This window comes from Simochromis diagramma, unplaced genomic scaffold (assembly GCF_900408965.1).
Source record: "Simochromis diagramma unplaced genomic scaffold, fSimDia1.1 OVJJ01000487.1, whole genome shotgun sequence".
In the NCBI taxonomy this organism is placed as follows: Eukaryota; Metazoa; Chordata; class Actinopteri; order Cichliformes; family Cichlidae; genus Simochromis; species Simochromis diagramma.
The window spans coordinates 7129080-7149182 of NW_024387305.1; the positions used below are offsets into that span (position 1 = coordinate 7129080).

Genomic DNA, 20103 nt, shown 5'->3' on the forward strand with positions numbered 1-20103 from the left:
CAGATACACATAATCACTGGATTTGGCTTTAAAATTAAAATGTAAATTTTAAAAAGTCATGAATAATTCACAGATACAAATAACTTCATGAGCTTTACATATATCATCAAAAAATTCTCTTTTAATTCTCTTTATACCAAAAACATTGACACAAAACCTGAAACCATAACCCACTTAGACTTCCAAAATACAAGGAAAAAAAAAACCCCTCAACATTAACGCATGTACTGTAGTACATCTGTAAATGTCACTTCACAATGCTTTGTCAATACAAGATGTGTACCTGTGAGCAGAAAGAGCAGTCCAACTCTGGGCCTAATTAAAGGACTTTGGTTAAGATTAGAAACACAGTTAAAGAGCTTTTTTTTCTTTTTTCCCCAGAAGGGTGCACATTCTTGCCAATAGGTTTATGAACCAGTCTGTACCTTAGCTTCACTGAAGTGTCCTTCTACATACAGTGTGGAGGTTAAAGTCGTTTTAAAGCACTGTCACATATCTTAATTAAAACTGTTAAGTGCATCGATAAATAAGCCACTCGGCTCTCCGTAAGCCCGATTATCGAATAGGACATGTCTAAAATGATATGCAAGGTGAGCTAGTGTTTATCATAAGAAAACCTTCATTAGTATTTGTGCAATAATTTGCATATCCCAGTCAAATTTTTGCCGGGAGAAAAGACGTTTCCATTCAAAAACAACTGAAGCCACAAACACCCGTACGTACATTCAGCAGACGTGTTACAGGGCTCTTACTTCTCAGACATACACTTATAGTCTCTATCATTTTAAATTCTATGTAGCATTTCTAACATTGCACTTATTTGTTGCGTACTTGTCATAAGCATTAAATTTACGCTGTGAACGACAGTTCCTACATGACGCATATTTGCTCTTGAGCATTTCTTCCATGTTAACACGGATAATGGCATCAGTGGCATTAATAAAAAAAAACAAGGAAAAAGAAAAAAAAGAACAGGGTTTGGCAAGTGAACGGGGTGTTCAAGATCTGGTCACAGCACAAATCAATACTGTAAGTTAACACCTGATTAAAAGTCGTTGACACAAAGCCACTTAAAGGTTTAATCTTTTTCGGTAAATAAACATCAAGTATCTGATTTATTTCGCCTGTTTCTCTAGAAAAATCTACATACGTCACGCTGTGAGCACCACTTGCTCAGTCTCTAAACTAAAAAGGCCTACCATGCGCCGTCTCACTGTCTCATCACGTGCAGGCTGTAAGGTATGTGGTGAATGCTTTCACATTGACATGTTCATAACACATTATATACTTATATGTTCTCCTCTTATTAGCTTAACCCCCTCCCGGTTTTGAGCCAAACGTGACTCCCTTCATATGTCCATCCTTAAACTCTAAAAGACAAATCAATCTATCCTCTGATAAATACCACTTAAGGGAGCAGCAAGCAACAGTTTGTTTGTCATTAGTGTTTATTTGGTCGACTCTACCTTGTTCTTGTAGAATTCATAGTCTTTTCTATGGGAATGTGTTCGTGTTACAGTAGCGTCAGACCTATCGACTTTGGCTCCGGTTTCCATTCTAAGACCCTGTAATAGTTAGGAAATACTGTAAACAATCATCATGGCTGGCTGGTGCTCTCCCTCTCTGGCTGGGAAGGCTCTGGGTCCACTGGGGGGCCAACTAAAGGGCCACCAGCTGTGCGTGGGTCCATGGCAGAATGCATGATCGGCAGCCACACGTCATCCATGTTTGGCATTACAAGGATTTTCTAAAAGATGGAGAGATAATGGAAAGGCAGTATTTAATATGCTTGATTCAGCGTGAAACCTAAAGTGAAGTGGTTAATTTGCCCAGTTTATTAATAAAATGCACTCATGTTCCTAGTGCATTAATTGACTAGACTGAAAATGGGTGGAAAATTTGAATAATTTCTAGTCTACGGCGCTCGGAAAAAAAGCCACTGGACTTTCTTGAACACTACGCACTTTAACAAACTGAAAGGTGTCTAGTCGCTTTCTTCCAAGCTGCTTAGACTACCACGACCTTGACTGAGAACCGACACAGACAAAATAATTTTTAGTATTTCTAGTTGTTTGAATCATAAATAATCAGATTGTTTATTTAAAACAACTTGAGATGTGATGTTTTTGCAGACCCACTGTGATCTAAAAAAGATATATATATATATATATATATATATATATATATATATATATATATATATACACACACATACATACACACACACACACACAAGGGGTGCAACGATACACAAAATTCACGGTTCGATATTTTTTCGATACAAAAAAAATGTTCATGCCTTTTTAATTTGTCATTTATTAAAATTGAAAATATATATTTTAACTCAAAAGTACAGTTTTTAAATTTAATGTTGCTGAAACAAAAGTAATTAAAAAAAATAAATACAGGCATGGCCCTTTAAGGATGAAGCCTGATGGGAAATGTATTCGGGATGTGTGTAGCGGGACTGCCTGGTGTGTGTGTGTGAAGAGAGAGAGCGGAGAAGGGGAAAAAGTAACGGTTAGCTACAGAAGAGACGAAAAGAAAACAAATAAAAGGAATATAATAACTCCCTCGACAGCCAGAGTTGTGTCGGCGATGCTCGCTGTGAGTAAACTGTTTCAGCCCACTGTACGCGGTGTTCGTGCCTTAGAGAAGAAATAAAGTTCAGTGAAGCAGTTTCCTACGCCTCCTTCGATCTTTTTGCTAGCGGAGTTGACCTGTCTAGTAAGCTGTTGCCGGCTACGAGTCAGTTACGGAACCTTCAAGTAACTGCCAGAGGTTTCCTTACTACGGTTCGGGGCCGCGGATCTGGCGCGGTAACACCTGTATCTGATTGAGGAATCACTCATCTTTGGAAAAGAGAGTTTATTACAGAGAAATGGCTCTTTCCAAAATAAAAGCTATACTATACGCTTCTTCTGGGCTATATTCTCTGCAGCATATTGTAGCGGGTCAGGGCTGTTCGGGGTTCTGTTTGTACAGTTATGTTTTGTTTATGTTGCCATAGTGACGGGTGACGCCCTCTCGCTGCGACGGTGTCCTTCCGGGGTCAGAGGGCGCCCTGTGTGTTGTTGTTGTTGCTGTGTGGTTGCCGCGCTGAGCAGTTAGCTAGCGGCAGTGTTCTTCTGCAGATGTCAATAAACGGCTGTGCTCCCTGGCTAGCTCACGGGAAGCAAGACCAAACGACACCTCCGTCTCCTCGTTGTCTGAGCTCGCCACATTGGTGTCAGAAGTGGGATGATGGTGGCACCCCATGTTCTGACCCGAGTGACTTTTCCCCCGCCGGTCGTGACCGGCCGGTGCGCCAAAAGAAGGCACCTGGACATTTGCAGGACTTTGTGTGGGGCAATGGGGTCGTCGGGGACGACTGACCCCTTAGGTGGGGGGCTATGTAGCGGGTCAGGGCTGTTCGGGGTTCTGTTTGTACAGTTATGTTTTGTTTATGTTGCCATAGTGACGGGTGACGCCCTCTCGCTGCGACGGTGTGTCCTTCCGGGGTCAGAGGGCGCCCTGTGTGTTGTTGTTGTTGCTGCTGTGCGGTTGCCGCGCTGAGCAGTTAGCTAGTGGCAGTGTTCTTCTGCAGATGTCAATAAACGGCTGTGCTCCCTGGCTAGCTCACGGGAAGCAAGACCAAACGATATCTCTGTCTCCTCCTTGTCTGAGCTAGCCACAACATTAAACATATCAGGTCCCCATAAGGAGAATCATGTGCTAACGGCTGTCTAAATGACTCGGGTAAAGTTTGTAGCATGCATGCTTGTTGTTTTTGTCTGCTTCCACTTGTCTTTGCACTAGGATGATGTCGGCGTAAATGTGCAGTCATATTCGTTGTGTTCCCACTAGTGCTATCAGCGTTAATCTCGTTGAAATGACGTTAAATGGTAAATGGCCTGTATTTATATAGCGCTTTACTAGTCCCTAAGGACCCCAAAGCGCTTTACATATCCAGTCATCCACCCATTCACGCACACATTCACACACACATTCACACACTGGTGATGGCAAGCTACATTGTAGCCACAGCCACTCTGGGACGCATTGACAGAGGTGAGGCTGCCGGACACTGGCGCCACCGGGCCCTCTGACCACGGTTAACCCCACAACACGGCAAATCTCCGTTAACGAGCTACCCCTGGTGGGGCTAGACGGCCAACACGTTAACACACACTAGTTCCCACCCATGTAATTGAGCATTGCGTGGCACATCCAACATACTGTTTTACTTTAGTCCATGACGCGCTTACCTTCAGGGTCATATGTCACATGAAAACCAAAATAATTCCAAACGCCAGATCTGAATGAGGGGGGGGGGGGGGGGTTCAATTTGCCATGTTGCAAGGAGAGCTTAACTTCTGTCTCGCTAGCTTGCCCTGCGCTCTTCCTTCTGACGATGCTGTCTGTGTTGAACGCTCAGTGGATCTGCGCTCGACAGTGCAGCCTAGCCGGAGTAGTCGAACGCAGATTCACTGAGCGCTCAACACAGACAGCATCGTCAGAAGGAAAGTTGATAAAATAAATTACAAATTTTGTATTGTTCGATACATATGCGTACCGAACCGAAAGCACTGTATCAAACGGTTCAATATCGATACGAGTATCGTTGCACCCCTAATATATACATATCATGACGAATCAGTTATTTGAAAAACAGAGATATTGATCAAATTCCATTTAATGGATCACTCATTAAACTGAATTAATTTGACAACAAATAATACATTTTTAAAAGGGACAAGAGCAACAGGTGTGCTTTACTTTGGCTTATATTTTCCAGTTCTGTCATCAAAATTACATCGTTTTGTTTGCCACTTGCAAAGTAGCTTGTGCATCTCAACCGTGTGTCTTGGGTCTGAGTGAAACATCTCCATTGGTAGGTGTTCAGGAAGCATCCTAGTCAGATGCTTGAACCCACTCAACTGAATCCCTTTGATGTGAAGTAGCAGCAGCTCCCTAACTAACATGCCAGATGAGTAAAAACTGCCAAAAAGGTAATTAAGGAGCTGAAATGTTGACTGTGTAACAATCTACAGCTGATGATGTTAACACTTGTTTTTAACCTCCACTCCATTACAAAAGTGCATGCACCCAAAAATGTGTCTCAAGTGCATCAAATCCTCTAAACACCATCTGCTGTTGTCATAATTGTGTGCATGGTTGAGGACTACAACTGCTGGCATCACTGCCTTGCTCTACACTTTACCCTACATACTAATATGCATCCATACATCCATACATAGACGAAGACCATAAGCACATCAGCAAAGTGTGTCTTTTTAGCTCTACCTTCTGTACGGAACCATAAATAAATGTTGCTGTGCTCCGAAGTATGACTGTGTCAGTGACTTACAAAAATTAAGGAGAAATGTTGTGTTTACGATACCTCGAATTCCTGCTTCAGTTTTTTCTCTATCCAGTCTGTGACATGAGCCAGAGTGACTTCTCTTTCTCCCAGTTTAGGTCGTGCCTTCAGTTCCAGGTGAGGTGGTGTCCTGAAGCCATACCTGCACCAGAAAACAATCAACACCCTCACCATCACGGCTAACGACTGACATATGGCCACCACTAGAGGGCAGTAAGAGACTGTATAAAGAAATACACATTTATTTAGCTGAGTAATTCCACCAGTTCTGGGTATCCTCACAGTTTACTTAATAAACAAAGGTAGTTGGATTTAAGTTTAGGGTAAAGATATCTGGAGTCTAAAAAACTGTTTATAACAAATGTGTTGTTGTCATTCTGGTAAACCTGCACCTTCACTCTGTGCATTCCACAGGTTACACAGCAGGACAAGACTTTCTTCACATACCATATCCTGTCAGTAGGAGGAGGGGGAATGTTGACTGCCAGTGTTCCTTGGAGCTCCTGCACCTCCACCGTGAGCAGCAGCGGTGTGTTGGACACTTCTTCCATTTTCTTTTTGATGAACTCCGTCTCTGTGGCTTTCTGGAAGTATTTGGACTTTGTGATCTTGTCCACAAAGCGCATGATCTTGCTCGATTTATGTCCTCCAACAAAGCTGTATTTATTAAAAGGAAGATTTGGGTTAAACAATGCAAACTTTCCTGTAATCCAGTAATTCTATTTTTTCATTTTGATTTCTTCTATTATTTAGTTTTATTAGTGAAATAAATACAGATGTGACAGGTGAAATTATTTTAGAATTAGTGATCAGAAATGAATTACACATACATTTTTTTAGACAGTCTCAGTTCCAATTAAATTTAACCAGTACTTTTGTAACCTGAAGTAATCATAACACTCATTTCCTGTTTACATTTACAGTCCTTTGATTACAAAAAGCACGCCCCTTTACACTCACCCCTCCGCTCCAGTCAAATCATTGGAAACATCTGAGGAGTCTTCCTCATCTGATGAACCTGCGCTGGATGACTCTTCATCACTGTCAGCCAAGCAGTAAGTTCGTGGCCTGTATCTAGAAACACATGAACAAATAAATGAGGATTGTAATGTGCTGGCTTCTATGCATTTATTAACAAATGCAAACGGTTTTGCTTTGTGCTTTTTATCGTTTTTAATATGCCATCTATGATTACTCACATGCACACATGCTTATAACGCTGTTTTAATAAACAACTTAGTAAGTTACTAAAAAAGAAAAGAAAAACAAAGCTTCACGAGAATTATTTTCACAATTTTTCAGGTGGTGTACACCTTGTTTCCTCATGAGACCTTGAAAAAAAAAAAAAAAAAAAAAGCCCCCTTTCTATTATTTTTGGGAATCCCCAAACATTCATATTGTAGACCAGTGGTTTTAATTTGCACCATTTACACCAAAAGGCAATGGAAGAATTGACAGGACACCTGTATCTGTATCTGTCATGTGACATGTTCTCAGTTCTTCTTTTGATTGTACTGTGAGACAGAGGAATTTTTGACAGCCGACTTTGGTTCAGGCCCAGTGGTCTAATCACTTTCAGACGTGATGTTTAGTTTCCAAATGCCTCTTTGGCATGCTTAGCAGAATGGCCAATGTCTCCTGACAGCTGCTGAAATCCCCGAGCTGACTGAAGCCAGAAGATAGAAAGATTATTATTTTTCCTCTTGTCTTTAGACGGTGGGTTATCTGTATGGTTAGCTGACGTTTGCTCAACACAAGAAAAGTGATCCTTTGACAGGAGTGACTGGATGAGAAATGGATGGATGGCACAGATGACTGTCAATACATGACCTTATCCTTATTTAATGTCAGAAAATCAATGCTGTCAGATACTTTTTACTCTTTCAGAGCTTTCTAATAACTCTTGACAGTAGTACAGAGTGTCACAACATACCAGGACTTGAAAAAAGTGGAATCTGTGCCTCCTGATCTGTATTTACATTAACATACTAACATGTTACTGCTCTGTAGTGCAAAGACGTAATCTGAGGGATGAAAATGGAGAGAGATGAAGTAAAAGCTAATGAGATTATAGCTGGTATTAGGAAATGACGACTCCCAAACTAAAGAAACTGTAACTGGAAAATGAAAGCTGATGCTGATTAAAGCACTCACCGAGGGAAGAAATGCATCCGATTAACAACCCCATATAGGCAGAATCCAAAGTTAACAGCAGGGAAAAAGAAGGGGGGGGGAGAGGTATAGGAGACAGAAAAGACAAAACACTGAGAGAAACAGGTGAGGTACCGGACAGTGTACTAGATACTAAAGACCACACGCGTTGTTTAAGTCCCAGGAGAAACCCCCCCCCCACAAAACTCTGCATTAAATCCAACAAAGGCTGTTCCAACAGGTGCACACAGTATTGTTGTGGAGATCGACTGTCTTACCCATCTTTGCCAAATTCGCCAGGGCGCAGGCTTTCTCCCTCCTTGCCCAGGCGAATGAGGTTCATCTTGGTTTCCAGGGTCATCAGGAAGGAGCCACTGTAGGTCATCTCCAGGTCAAACCACAGACCTGAGGAGAAAAAAAAAAAAAGATTACTAGGAAGGTCGATATGAGGAAAAAAAAAAAGTAAGATATGAAACTGCAAAATGTAAGACTTGCAGATCACTGTTATATTGTAAAACATGGCTTCCCAATCTGAGTCTATTAGTGACAGCGGAAAGAAACATAATTACTAATTTTGAAGCTAAAACACTGAGAATCTTCCATTTCACAGTCATCCTCACCACCTCTCGTCTCAGACTTACTCTCACTATTCTCATAAAGCTGTGCTGCTCTTTCTGTGACACCTCTCATTCCCCTCCAAGCATCACTAAAGCAGGGAACCCAACTGATTTTATTTTCTTGATCTCTCTGCTTAGATGAGAAAGACACACTGAAGCACCCCGAGAAGGAAGGGAAAAACTGGAAGACATCCTTTAAACGTAGGCGGAACAGTTGGAGATCACACAGCCTTTCCCTAAGCCTCTGTTTGATAACAGCAGGGAGATCTGGCTGCAAAAAACAGGGCTCTCCTTTCCCTCCTCTTTTCTTGTTACCTCTGTACTACCAAATCTGCTGTAATCTGATAGTAGAAACTTGTCAAAAATCTCCATAGAAAGCTTGGCTTGACTGGGGCAGGCTGTGTATGCCCAGACTTCTTTCCCCCTATGTTTCCCCATTCTTTTCCACCCCCAATTCTCTCCTTATAAAACAGAGTCACATGGTCTTTGTGTGCAAAGACTTACTATAAACTTGTTAGTGTTGTTTCTCTTGGCACCACTAGAGGGCAGCAAAGTTTGAGAGATGAGGAACTGATGAACAGCAGTAGGGAGCCAAAAAGTCCACAACCTGGGTAGTTATTTAACAGCTTCGTGACAACAGCCCATCGAGAACAGGCTTTTAGATCTGAACAGGATGAATTAAGGGTCTAATCTGAAACCTTTTTCCCTACAGTGGGCTCTGGTGGGCGAGACAGCTATTGTGGGTCAACTTGTTCCCCATCAAACAAAAGTGATCTTTTTTTTTTTTTTTTTTTTTTTAAAATCCTTGACGAAACATTTTTGGGATTGAAAAAAAAATGTGCAATGTAATTTGCATGATATATGACCTTCATAGTCATCAGTTCTATACGTGAGGGAGATTCTTGACTAATGTGTTAGACCACACTGTCCAACATCATCATTAAAAACACCAAAAAAGGAAATATCTTTTGAAAGAATAGTCTTTAATCCCTGCAACAGAGATACAGAGACTTGGAGAATCAATGTCAAGGTGCACTTAAGCTGTCCTGGAGCAGATGATGGCCCCACACCTTTACAAGTGTTCTAATAACTGGAATGTTGGTGGTTTGGTTCCTGGCTGCTCAAGTTTATGCCTTTGGCAAGATACTGACCCCTAAAGGTCCTGTAACATTGTGATGTAGGAGAATGCTCTTTTTGGTTGATGCTGGATCTGACTTTAGCACATTTCAAGCACTTTTTCTTATCACTGCAATGCAGATAACAATCAGTTATATCTCTCCTTTAAGGACTAAGTTGCAGAACTTGCACAGGTGCTCAGACGTTGGGATGGCTGACAGTTGTCTCCACTTTAATGATGGGAAAACAGAAGTCCTTGTTTGTGCTCCCGACACTTTTGTGGTAGGTAAGGTAATGGAAACTTTGTATCCTTGGTGTGCCAAGTGAAGTTCCATTGTGTCATGCTGAACTGGAGCTTGATGATCATGCCTTTATATCCATCACATTTGGATTATTGCAATTCACTGTTAATTTGTCTTAACAAAGCTTCCCTAAGTTATTCAAAATGCCAGTGGGAGGTTTCTGACTAAGTCTTCTAAGTACTTATGTGTCACACTGTTGCTAATTTGGCTGCAATGGATCCCCATTAGCTTCAGGGTTCACATTATGATCTTGGTTTTGACTGTTAGAGCCTCTGAAGTGCTATGATTGGTCAAAAAGACCAAACATGCTGGGATGTTAATATAGGTTGTTGCTTAACAAATCATCTGTAATACAGATATTTCGGCTTTGGATACTTGTTGTTGCTGTTTAAGTATTAGTACTATCAAAATGGAAAGGTTATGATGGAAACTTGTTCAGATATTAACAAGAGCTGATATGTGGGGAAAGTACACACAGGACTGAAACTGCATGCTTTGTTTTCACCGTTTTGCTGCCTTGATACCGTTGGTTTGTGTTAAATGACTAGATAATGCCATAAGTTTGCTGTGCCAGACAGAAACAGAGTTAAAGCCGTTAAAGACAAAACCAAAAGTCGAGGGGGTGAAAAAAAAAAGGACCTGGAACAAATGAAAGTACAGAAAGTACAGAGAGTTACTAATGTCTGGCAAAACAGCTGGTTAAAAATAGACAGGAAGTCAGAAAGACTGTGGGGCTGAAAGAACAGCTTCGATCAGCTGAGCCTAGAGGGCATTGATGGACCCACCAATTTGGAGAGGTGTGAGCTGAGGCAGGTTGGGTTAGGGGCACAGAGTTTTTGTAAGTCTGGATAAAGAAGATGACCTCGGTGCAAGCAGCTGGATCAGAGCAGTGCTTCCCTAATTAGGGTGAAGCCCCACCAAACAAACTGCAAAGAAATACCTTCACATATACTGGGAGGCTACTTGTTTTCTTGTGTCCATCAGAAACTGACATTAAAAAAAAAAGCAAAAAAAAAAAAAGCATGTAACAACAAACATGCATGAATACAAATGTGAGGAAAGGTAGATACAATTGCTTGCCAAGACATGCACACATGCACAGCTGAAAAGATTCATCGATCCATTGCACTCAGCAGGATTGTTACAGGAAGGAGCGGCATGAGACGAGATAAAGGCAGAACCTGAGCTGCCTGAAGGATTCAGCCCCTACAACACCAGTGGAAATTTCCAAAGGAAACTAAACTGACCATTTTGATTGCAAGTTTCCTAAAAACTGAAATACCTGGCATAAAAATAAGATAAAACACTTGCCCCCGACCTCCAAGAAATGTGGCTAAAAAAAAAAAAAAAAAAAAAAAATCACAAATTTTAATTGAATGTAAGTGATATCTGTCAATTCACTTACTGTCTGTGATAAAGAAAAGAAACCTCTGGCAACCTTAGCTGTTTGGGGAGTAAGTGCGATAAAAACTGACAAAATATCAACATCATCAGTGAAAACGAGCTCCATGCGAACTGATTATGTTTAGAGAGACTTCTGATGGGTGTTTTGTCTGGAACTGAACCAAGAACTACTGTTGCCATCTCAGCTGGAGACACAATCAATTCCTGCCCTTATTATAGAGATATGTGAGTGCTGCTGCAGTGATGAAAATGAAGCAGTGACTCATAGCGTTGGGATGAGAAAAGAGTGAGTAGAGGCACAAAGAGGAAGATGAAATGAAAGGGAAAGAAAGGGGAAGAGAAAACCAGGAAGAGAAATAGAAGACTGTGCATGCGAAACAGATGAAAAGAGAGATCAGTTACAGAATGTAGAATGACAAAGGTTACGTTGTACAAGCGAAAGGAAAGCTCAGTGCGCCTGCATTACTGAATAGTCACAGAAGTATTCATGTAAAAGCTGCTTGTGCTCTAGAACATGCATAGTTATGCGGAGCTAAGACCTCACATAGCTAAGCCTCGATTTATCTGGAGCACATAAAACCATAAAACCTGCTAAAGAGCCGTGAAGTACAACCTGCCTGTATGGACTGTGCTGTATATGAGAACACAATTAAATTTCTTTAGACTTCTAAACAAAGCCTTAAGCTTTAAATAAGTTGTATTCTGTACAACAGTCTGTAGCATGTCTGCTAAAGGGTTTTTTGTCGTTTTTGTTTTTTGCATGAATCAAATGTTACTGTACACCAGTTCCACTCATACATCCATACAGTTAGCCGAACTCAAGACAACAATACAGGAGCTCAGGGTTATGAGCTTTACTGAACCGACTCCTGCCCCTGCCTGACAGACTGAGTGAATAAACGGCTGTGACTGCCCAGTACAAAAATTTCTATTTTGCATGTTCTTGAATGGAGCAGTTTTTCTTTTTATAGGTGTTAGCAAAGACTTGTGTTATCTCCTCTGGGTTATGTTTTTTTTTTTTTTTTTTAAATTATAATTAGCAGCAACCACATCCAACCACAACCACAGAAGTTATACCAGGTAATGATGTGGCCCTAACTTGCATATGTTGCTGTTTCTACTGCTGCTATAAAATACTTTTAAAAAGACCTGTACTATACTACATATTATATCATTTCCTGCTCCAAATTTTTATTGTTGGACTCTAGCGCAGCAGTCAAAAATAATCCTTATTTATTTGTTCTGGGTCTTGTTGCAGCCCCTCGTTTTTGCCCTCGATCTGGGCCAACATTCTTCTGATTGGCTCGCCTCACAACTAGAAGGACTAAACAGCAGTCGTGCTTGGATATTCCAACTCACTTGAGGCAACTCTTGTGAACTGATGCAACAAAAATTTAAAGATGAAAAAGCTGAGTCGTTCCAGTTTAACTAGTTCTTTTTTGTTGTCAGTGTGGACAGGGTTGCTTTCAGTAAAGTTAGCACAGCGATCGCCGGTGTTGTTGTTGTTTGGATGGAGAGCGCAGTCTCAGAATTGTGAACTTATTAGTCACAGCAAAAAGTCTGGGAATAAGACCCACGGCCAGTCATGAGGCAAAATGTCATTTCTGAGTTTTTTTGTCCAACAAGCTTTAAAAATGACATTATCTAAAGTTTTGACAGTTTAAAGTCTGGAAGTCTGGACTGCAGAGGCGTCTGCCACTAAATATAAAAAGCAAAGTCATAGCAAAAAAACCTGAGTAGGAGTTTTTGTAGAAAGAAAGCTTTGACATATAGTGTCATGTTTGCTTATGAAAAACTTGTCTATGTGACCTAGAAAACTACAGTAAGTAAAACTAGGCTACAGTCCGTTTGAGGTTAGTCACATTCATGTTTGACAAGAGATTACAGTGACATTTATAGTAGAGCTGATGTTCAGACAATATCAGCTATAGATAACAGCTACTCTAAGTGGTACTGAACTGTCTATATTTATAAATGGTCAAATACACCAACAATAAATCATAAATAATGTTGCTGAATATGTCTTAATTTAAGTTGTGTTTCCATAAGTGAGATTTCCAAAAGGGAGCAATTTTGCAAAAGTAAAGTTAAATTATTTTTCAGTTTGTACCATGGAGACATCTCCAGAACTAAGAAATGAAACCAGTGTTTGAGTGCCAAACCCTGCAGTTCCTTAAATGGCCACTAGAGGAAGACCCTGACAGCGAGACTCACATGGTAAAATGCCCAACAGATCACAGACATGTTCACAGCATGCTACAAAATATGATTTTGCTCACCAACAGTTAACTGTCATCCTATCATGGTTAGTAAAATTGCAATATTTAATCTGTATTTTGCTTAGCGCTAATTAGCACTGTATCTTAATAACAAAGCTCACTACTGTTAGCCATTAAGTGTTAACAAACAAAAAAAAAAATCCCCTGAAAGCTGGAACCCAGATCCGTGACAGCTTTATACAAGCAACACCAAACCACTTGTAACTTTATAGATAACAAAGATTAGAATTTTACCCCTTATCTTTGTTATCTCTACCATGGGCATAGCTATCTGACTATGAATGGCCTGTGTGGAGGTGCTGTGTTTTTAAAAACACGAGATACTCGAATGTTCTCCGTGGCAAATATTGCACAATAACTAGAGTCTTCTGAGAGAGAAAAAAAAAAATAAAGTGCAGAGAGCTCATGTTTGCCAGTGCATCTTTTAGTTATTCACTGTGTGTGTGTGTGTGTGTGTGTGTGTGTGTGTGTGTGTGTGTGTGTGTGTGTGTGTGTGTGTGTGTGTGTGTGTGTGTGTGTGTGTGTATATTATGGTTCCAAATTGATTTCTCTCTTGCCTCGATAGTTAATGCAGGGTTTAGATGCCCTGAGGATTCTGGGAGTGGTCGAGCCCATGTCCAGTTCTGTCAGGGTGAGCTCATTCATGAAGTAAGGCAACTGAAAGACACAAGCATACAATTTGGCTGAAGATACTCTCCGAGTATACTTAGTAAGCAATAACAAAACAACAAACAAAAAACCTTGACAACAGCAGATATAGACGTTAGAGTATCATTTTCATCTAAATCAGTATCAAAATATTTTTCATGAAGTGAAATAGGTTTTGCCTGGGGGGACAGGATTAGAGTGAAACTGAGGGGCCGAGCAGCTTCTTCTACTGCACTAAACTGCATGTGGCGCTGCAGAGGGGGGTCAGGATCGAGACGGCTGGGAGGGGGTCTCCAACTTCTGTTTTGATTTCGACATATTCACACAAGCCAGTTTGCTGCATGGTGCAGCTGCAAGTTGTGGTTAGAGTGGGCGTCTAGTTCACGGAAGACGCTAGCCGGTAAACAACAATTGAACTTTCAAAATATGAGTGGATGGATGTTTGGAGGCGGGGAGGGTTTGGAAAAAAAAAAAAAATACAAAACAAAAACATGACTCGCAAAATATACCGAGGAGGCCTGCCCAATAAAGTCTACATGTGCAAAATGCTGGTTAAGGGATAGAATAAATGATGCAGTGCCTCTTTCTCTCTCCATGTAAACCCGGTATGGAGCTACTGCATCGCCACACACACACACGCACGCACGCACGCACGCACGCACGCACGCACGCACGCACGCACGCACGCACGCACGCACGGAGTTTGTTTGTCTCTTCTCTGTGTGTGGCCAGACACCTGTTATCAACAGGAAGCTGATCATGACTCCTTTTTCTCTTGTATGCCTGTCTCGATCCTAAAGGGAAAAGGTTATGTGCTTTGTTCTACACACCCGTATTTTGCTGAGCTTCATCTGAATCTTCTTGGAGACCTGTTCAATCCAATAGGGCTCAGTCAGGAAGTCCCAGAAGAGCCGGCCTACAGTGGCATTCACCCAGGCAACCGAATCGTCCTCTTCTCCGTCGGGCTGCACCTGAGCCGATGTGGTGCTCTGAAGCTTAAAGACAGAGCAGATGAGTTACTGTAAACACCACATAAACCTTTTATCTCAAAAGGGATTCCAAAATATCACCCAATCCCCTAACAACACAACATATTGTGCCCCTCTTATTAGGAATACAAATAACTTTATTGATCTCAAAGGGGAATTCCTATGGGTACAATGTTGCAAGGATATGTGCAAATGTAAAATGTATTATTATATGTCACAGAATGATCTTTTTATTGCGTATAGTCACTGTTTAGTCCAACGAGGTTACACCGCAAATGAGACAACACCTCAAAAAGGAAATTAGAGAGAAATGTGTTACGAGTATGAATGTGAAATGAGTATGTGCTACCTTCTTATCAGCTCCAGGGCTGCTCTGTGGACTCTGAAGAACAGGGCTGGCAGCTGTAGGGCTGACTGCAGACTCTTTAGGCATTAAGGAACCCATGTAGACACTGTAGTCCAGCAGAGGCTTGGTTTTGGCACTGCCCACTGTTGTGGAAGAGACTGATGAGTCTTTTGACTTGGTCTGAGATGTCAGGGCTTCATCCAGACTGCTGCGGCTGCTGTTGCGACTGTGACAGCTCAAAGCTGTGGGCCACAGCAAAAGTAACAAAGAGTTGATGAATTCCTGCTATAAGAGCATAACTATATTGTAAGAATAAATGACTTCCGGCCCTTTTAGCTCTTACTCACCCTTCTTAAGTCCTACAACACTGGAACTTTTCTTCAAGCCCACCTTTAGCTTAGAGGCTGACAGAAACCGCTGGAACCACTCCTCCTTATCCCTGCCAGTCCTTCCAAATAGGTAGAGTGTCAGAATGGAAGAAGATGAAGATGATGATGATCTCTGCTCTTGGAATGCCCCCGTTCCCTCTCCTCGCTCCCGTGTGCCCTCACTGGCCTCCATTCTTTCACCTTCTGCCTTTGACATGAAGTCATCCTGCCTGCTAAGTTCAATGCAGATAGGGTATTTTTTGTTCCAGACTCTCTTCCTGGCGAGACCCTGAGGCACGAGATACACCTGAGGGAAGAGTTTGGCTATTATCTTTTTTTGTTAACCAAACGGAAAAGTTTAACTTCTTTAAATTTCTTTTGATAACAATTTCAAAATTTATAAAAGACTTATGATACATTAAAAAAGTTAAGCTGGAAGAATGTATAAATTCTGTTCTAATGTATGCATGTAACTACTTACTTTGCTGTATGTAAGATCATAAATCTTCTGACTGATGTAGTTAACATCAGGTTTTGGTTCATTGTGTGAGGCACGGCGGGCGATGTTGTGGTTTGGTTTAGACAGTCGAATGATGGATCCCTCCAATCGGACAAAGACGGACTGCGTCAGTGTGGCATGATACGTCTCTGGGTCATAGTTCTGTATCTCATTCATCCAACCCTGCAAAGATATACTGATTTTACGTGGAGTTGATTATGTTTAAGGAATGTGTTGCAAAATAGTTTTACTAGAAAAGCTATTGCTATCCTCACACACTGTATATTCTTTCCAGAATTCAAACAAGAAAAACCTTTTTGGAAGAGCCACAAACACAGAGACAAAATCAATCACTGTACCTGGAAAATGGAGTAAACTCTACACTTATGTAACATATTTCTACAGTGATTAAAAAGGTTACCCAAGTATCTCCATGAACCATGTGTCCTAACCACCAACTGAAAGTACAAAAGGCTTGTTGTATTCAAAGGCTTTTAAATTGATCTGGATATAGTTCTCCTAGGATCCTTCTCTACGTTTATTTGCTGCTTTTTTGCTTTGTTGTTGAGAAGAAAAAAAAAAAAGATTTTTAATTGCACAGCTGTTGTAACTATGTACAAATCTTTCCTGAAGGAAAGAAAATGTGTTGATAAATGTAGATTATGTGATTTGAAGTTTGTCTGAAACAAGCCATGTTGGCTCCTCTCTGTTGAAAACGTCTCACTGACCTTGTAGATATCTGGTTCCTTAATGTCCAACTTGGTCACATTGAGCAGCTTTCCATGCCGTCTAGGTCCCATGTTGTTCCCTCCAGAACATTTTGGTCCTGCCAGCCACACAAAACCAATGGCTAAAAGGAATCCCAGCTCAATCCCAAGCAGCACTCCTCCAATATAACTAGGCAGAGGCAATATAAAACACCCATAGAGGAGTACAGTAAGGATGATGAGAGTATAGTATGGAACACTAGGTAGGGGCTCAATATATTCAGATTCATCCTCGCTGCAGGGTTCAGTACTACCACTTAGTGGCACTTTAGTTAGACTACCGGTTCCAGTATTATCAGTTTTATCAACACTATCACCTTCTGTGTCTGTAAAACTCTCAAATTCCTCATTGGACAGAATGCAATAGTCCTCTTCTGCCTGCTTTGCTAGAGCAGACATGTAAAGCAAAGATGATTTGCTGGGACTTTTAGTGGCAAAGGCAGTGCTCAGCGGGGATTCTGCTGAAGCAGAGGCCTGTCTGCTTGGGCTTTCACCCTCCCAGTCAGTTCCTTCTTCCTCCTTAATGCAGTAATTATTGTTAGTCTCCATTGGACCATTGATAGAACCAAGACTTGACAGTTCTGTGGCACTGGCAGAAAGTGCCTTGGGCCGGTAAATGCTGCTTCCAACTAAGTTGCCACTCTTTTCATCCATGATCTTACTCAACAGCTGAAGCGGTTCAGAAATTGCCTCCGATAGACGACGCTTGGTGTCTTCGATTCGTGCCTCCACTTCTGAGACTTTGAAGAAGCTGCGGTTATCTGGGGATGTCAACGGTGAGGAGGGGGCAGTTTTAGAATCACTAGCTGACGACATGGCAGCAGATGATAACCGGGACTGAGCAAATTGCTTAAAGAGTTGCAGGTTAAGGCGGGATTCTGGAAGACGGTAGGATGCTGACGAAGAGGACAAATCCTGGGATGTGTCTGAAGACAAAGATTTAACGAGAGTCTTCATAAGATGCGTGTGCCTTAGTGATGGTGCGGGAATAGAGGAAACCCCATCACGTGACTCTGCATCAGAGGAGATGGACTTCGCTAGGCTTAGAAAAGGTTTGTCACTGGAGGGAAAGCTCAAAGATTTTGTAGGAGAGGAGTTTGAAGTTGAGGCTGAGGACAGAGTCTGAGTGGTAGAATTGATAGTGTGATGTCTTGAAGGGGAAGAAAGTCTGGATGTTTCAGGAATAACACCAGCTCCAGCTGCAGAGGCTGATGGCACCCCATCAAACATCTCCTCACTTGCTTCTAAGGCTGTCACGATATCTGAGTCATACATGGCAGCTGAGGGAGTGGAGACAGTTGTACAGTATAGCTCTTCTTCCTCCTCCTCTTCCTCCTTCCCAAGGGCTGAGAAGTGGATGGCAATGTTCTCCTTTGACAGAGGCCGCTGGACATGGAGCCTGGGTGTGAAGGCAGGTGGCTGTTTATCCGTGGAGTGAGTACTCTCTCCATGGCCAGGATGCCGGCTGGTCATCTCAATACTCCCACTGAAAAGAAGGTAGAGAGATTTCACTACACTACAGCAGGAACGGTCAGTCCATTAAACAATTAATAATAGTAATAAATAGAAAAATGTTGGAAATTTTTCCAAGATATATCAGCAAAGACGGTCTTGATACAAACGCTCATTAAGTATCAAGCTGTTTTAGCTCTTCTTTCTTTAAGCACAGCTTCTTTAATTTGATTGACACTTAAACTCAAAAACAGAAGGCTTAAAAAGTGGGTGGGTGGAGAATCCATGCTTACAGTCAGAGCTGTCTGCATGAGATGACCATATTAAAGATATGCAATATGACAATACAAATCTTCAAATCCATGCAAAAGCTATTTAAAAGGACATGCACAAACATAGGGGGTATTATTCCACAGTAGGAAGTCAGTAAGGGAGCACTTCCTTGTCAGTGCATCAGCAAATCCCACTGAGCAGTCTGAACACCAGCACAGATGGGGACTAAGAGCTGGGAGACTATGTGAACAACCAGTCAGTCCTGATCAAGCTTCTTGCGATCAGCATCGGAAGCATAGATATAGAAAATGTGCGTCTATATCTATTACTGTGTGGGTGCTCAAAGAAAAAGGAAAGAAAGAAAAGGTTTTTTACGGCTCAATCAGTTTTGTTATGTCAGACTTAAGAGGCAATCAGGCATCTTAAATTACCACCAAAACACATTTAGTGATTAGAACCCGACGTCTGACGCATTACTTGCTACCACTAACACTTCTTTCAAATACTTAGCAAATGACTCAGCAAAAATCAAGGAGCATCCTTAGAAGTAATCACTGCCAAAGTCGATAGGCTGAAGAAGCTTTTCCAAACAGTATACGTAACATGACTGACATTTTTAATGAAATATTCAATTTTATTAATACAGCGGCAAATCACAACAACAGTCGCCTCAAGGCGCTTTATATTGTAAGGTAGACATTACAATAATACATGCAGAGAAAAACCTAACAATCAAATGGCCCCCTATGAGCAAGCACTTAGGCGACAGTGGGAAGGAGAAACTCCCTTTTAACAGGACGAAACCTCCGGCCGAACCAGGCTCAGGGAGGGGCGGGGCCATCTGCTGTGACCGGTTGGGGAGAGAGAAGGAAGACAGAATAAAAGGCATGCTGTGGAAGAGAGCTATAACACAGGACTTCAAATTGACCCTATTTGGCTTTTTCTTATTTTCATATGTACCATTGTATTGGTGGTTGCTCATATCAAACAGTTTCAAATACTGAAGTCAGGGTATGTACAAGTAATCCTTTAGGACAAAAGGTTTATGCTTCAGAGTCTTTTCTTCCCTACTTTTAAACCTGCATGATATCCTATCCCGAATTTGACTTTTGTAGACTTACAGGTTTGGTCTCCACCCATCGACTGTTATAACCCTCCGTTTGTAAGGGCTAACCAATAAGAAGAAAGCTCGTTTGAAGGCAGATGAGTCAAAATGGCTAATTTATGAGAGTAAATGAAACAAGGGTCTATACCGAGACTTCATATCTGGATGACCAAATTACCACTACCACCAATTCATCCCTGAGATCCTCACAGTTTTGCCTGTACTGGACAGAGAGAGCAGTGAAAATAGACAGGAAAGTGGGGAGAGAAGGGGAAGACACATAGCAAAGGGCAGTGGATCAGACTTGAACCCAGGCTGCTGCAATGTGGCATATGGTCAAAAGCTCTCAAAGAAGGTGGAAACTCAGTGGAGGAGGGTCGTGTTCATCAAAGGACAGCTGGTGTTGAAACAGTGTTTTGATATGT

The 20103-nt window shown here is 41.6% G+C and overlaps 1 protein-coding gene across 1 annotated transcript in view; it reads right to left on the reverse strand.

Moving 5' to 3' along the window:
- Positions 1-369: 369 nt before the first annotated feature.
- LOC120716946 (testis-expressed protein 2-like) overlaps positions 370-20103 on the reverse strand; it is a 30438-nt gene continuing 10704 nt past the window's right edge. The window contains exons 2-12 of the mRNA XM_040004683.1: positions 16810-18334; positions 16064-16264; positions 15562-15889; positions 15218-15456; positions 14710-14874; positions 13789-13888; positions 7792-7918; positions 6323-6436; positions 5810-6019; positions 5384-5504; positions 370-1747 (exon numbers count right to left, since the gene is read on the reverse strand). Of these exons, the coding sequence (XP_039860617.1) occupies positions 1598-1747; positions 5384-5504; positions 5810-6019; positions 6323-6436; positions 7792-7918; positions 13789-13888; positions 14710-14874; positions 15218-15456; positions 15562-15889; positions 16064-16264; positions 16810-18321 (3267 nt within the window). The 5' untranslated portion in view covers positions 18322-18334 and the 3' untranslated portion in view covers positions 370-1597. The remainder of the gene's footprint in view (positions 1748-5383; positions 5505-5809; positions 6020-6322; positions 6437-7791; positions 7919-13788; positions 13889-14709; positions 14875-15217; positions 15457-15561; positions 15890-16063; positions 16265-16809; positions 18335-20103) is intronic.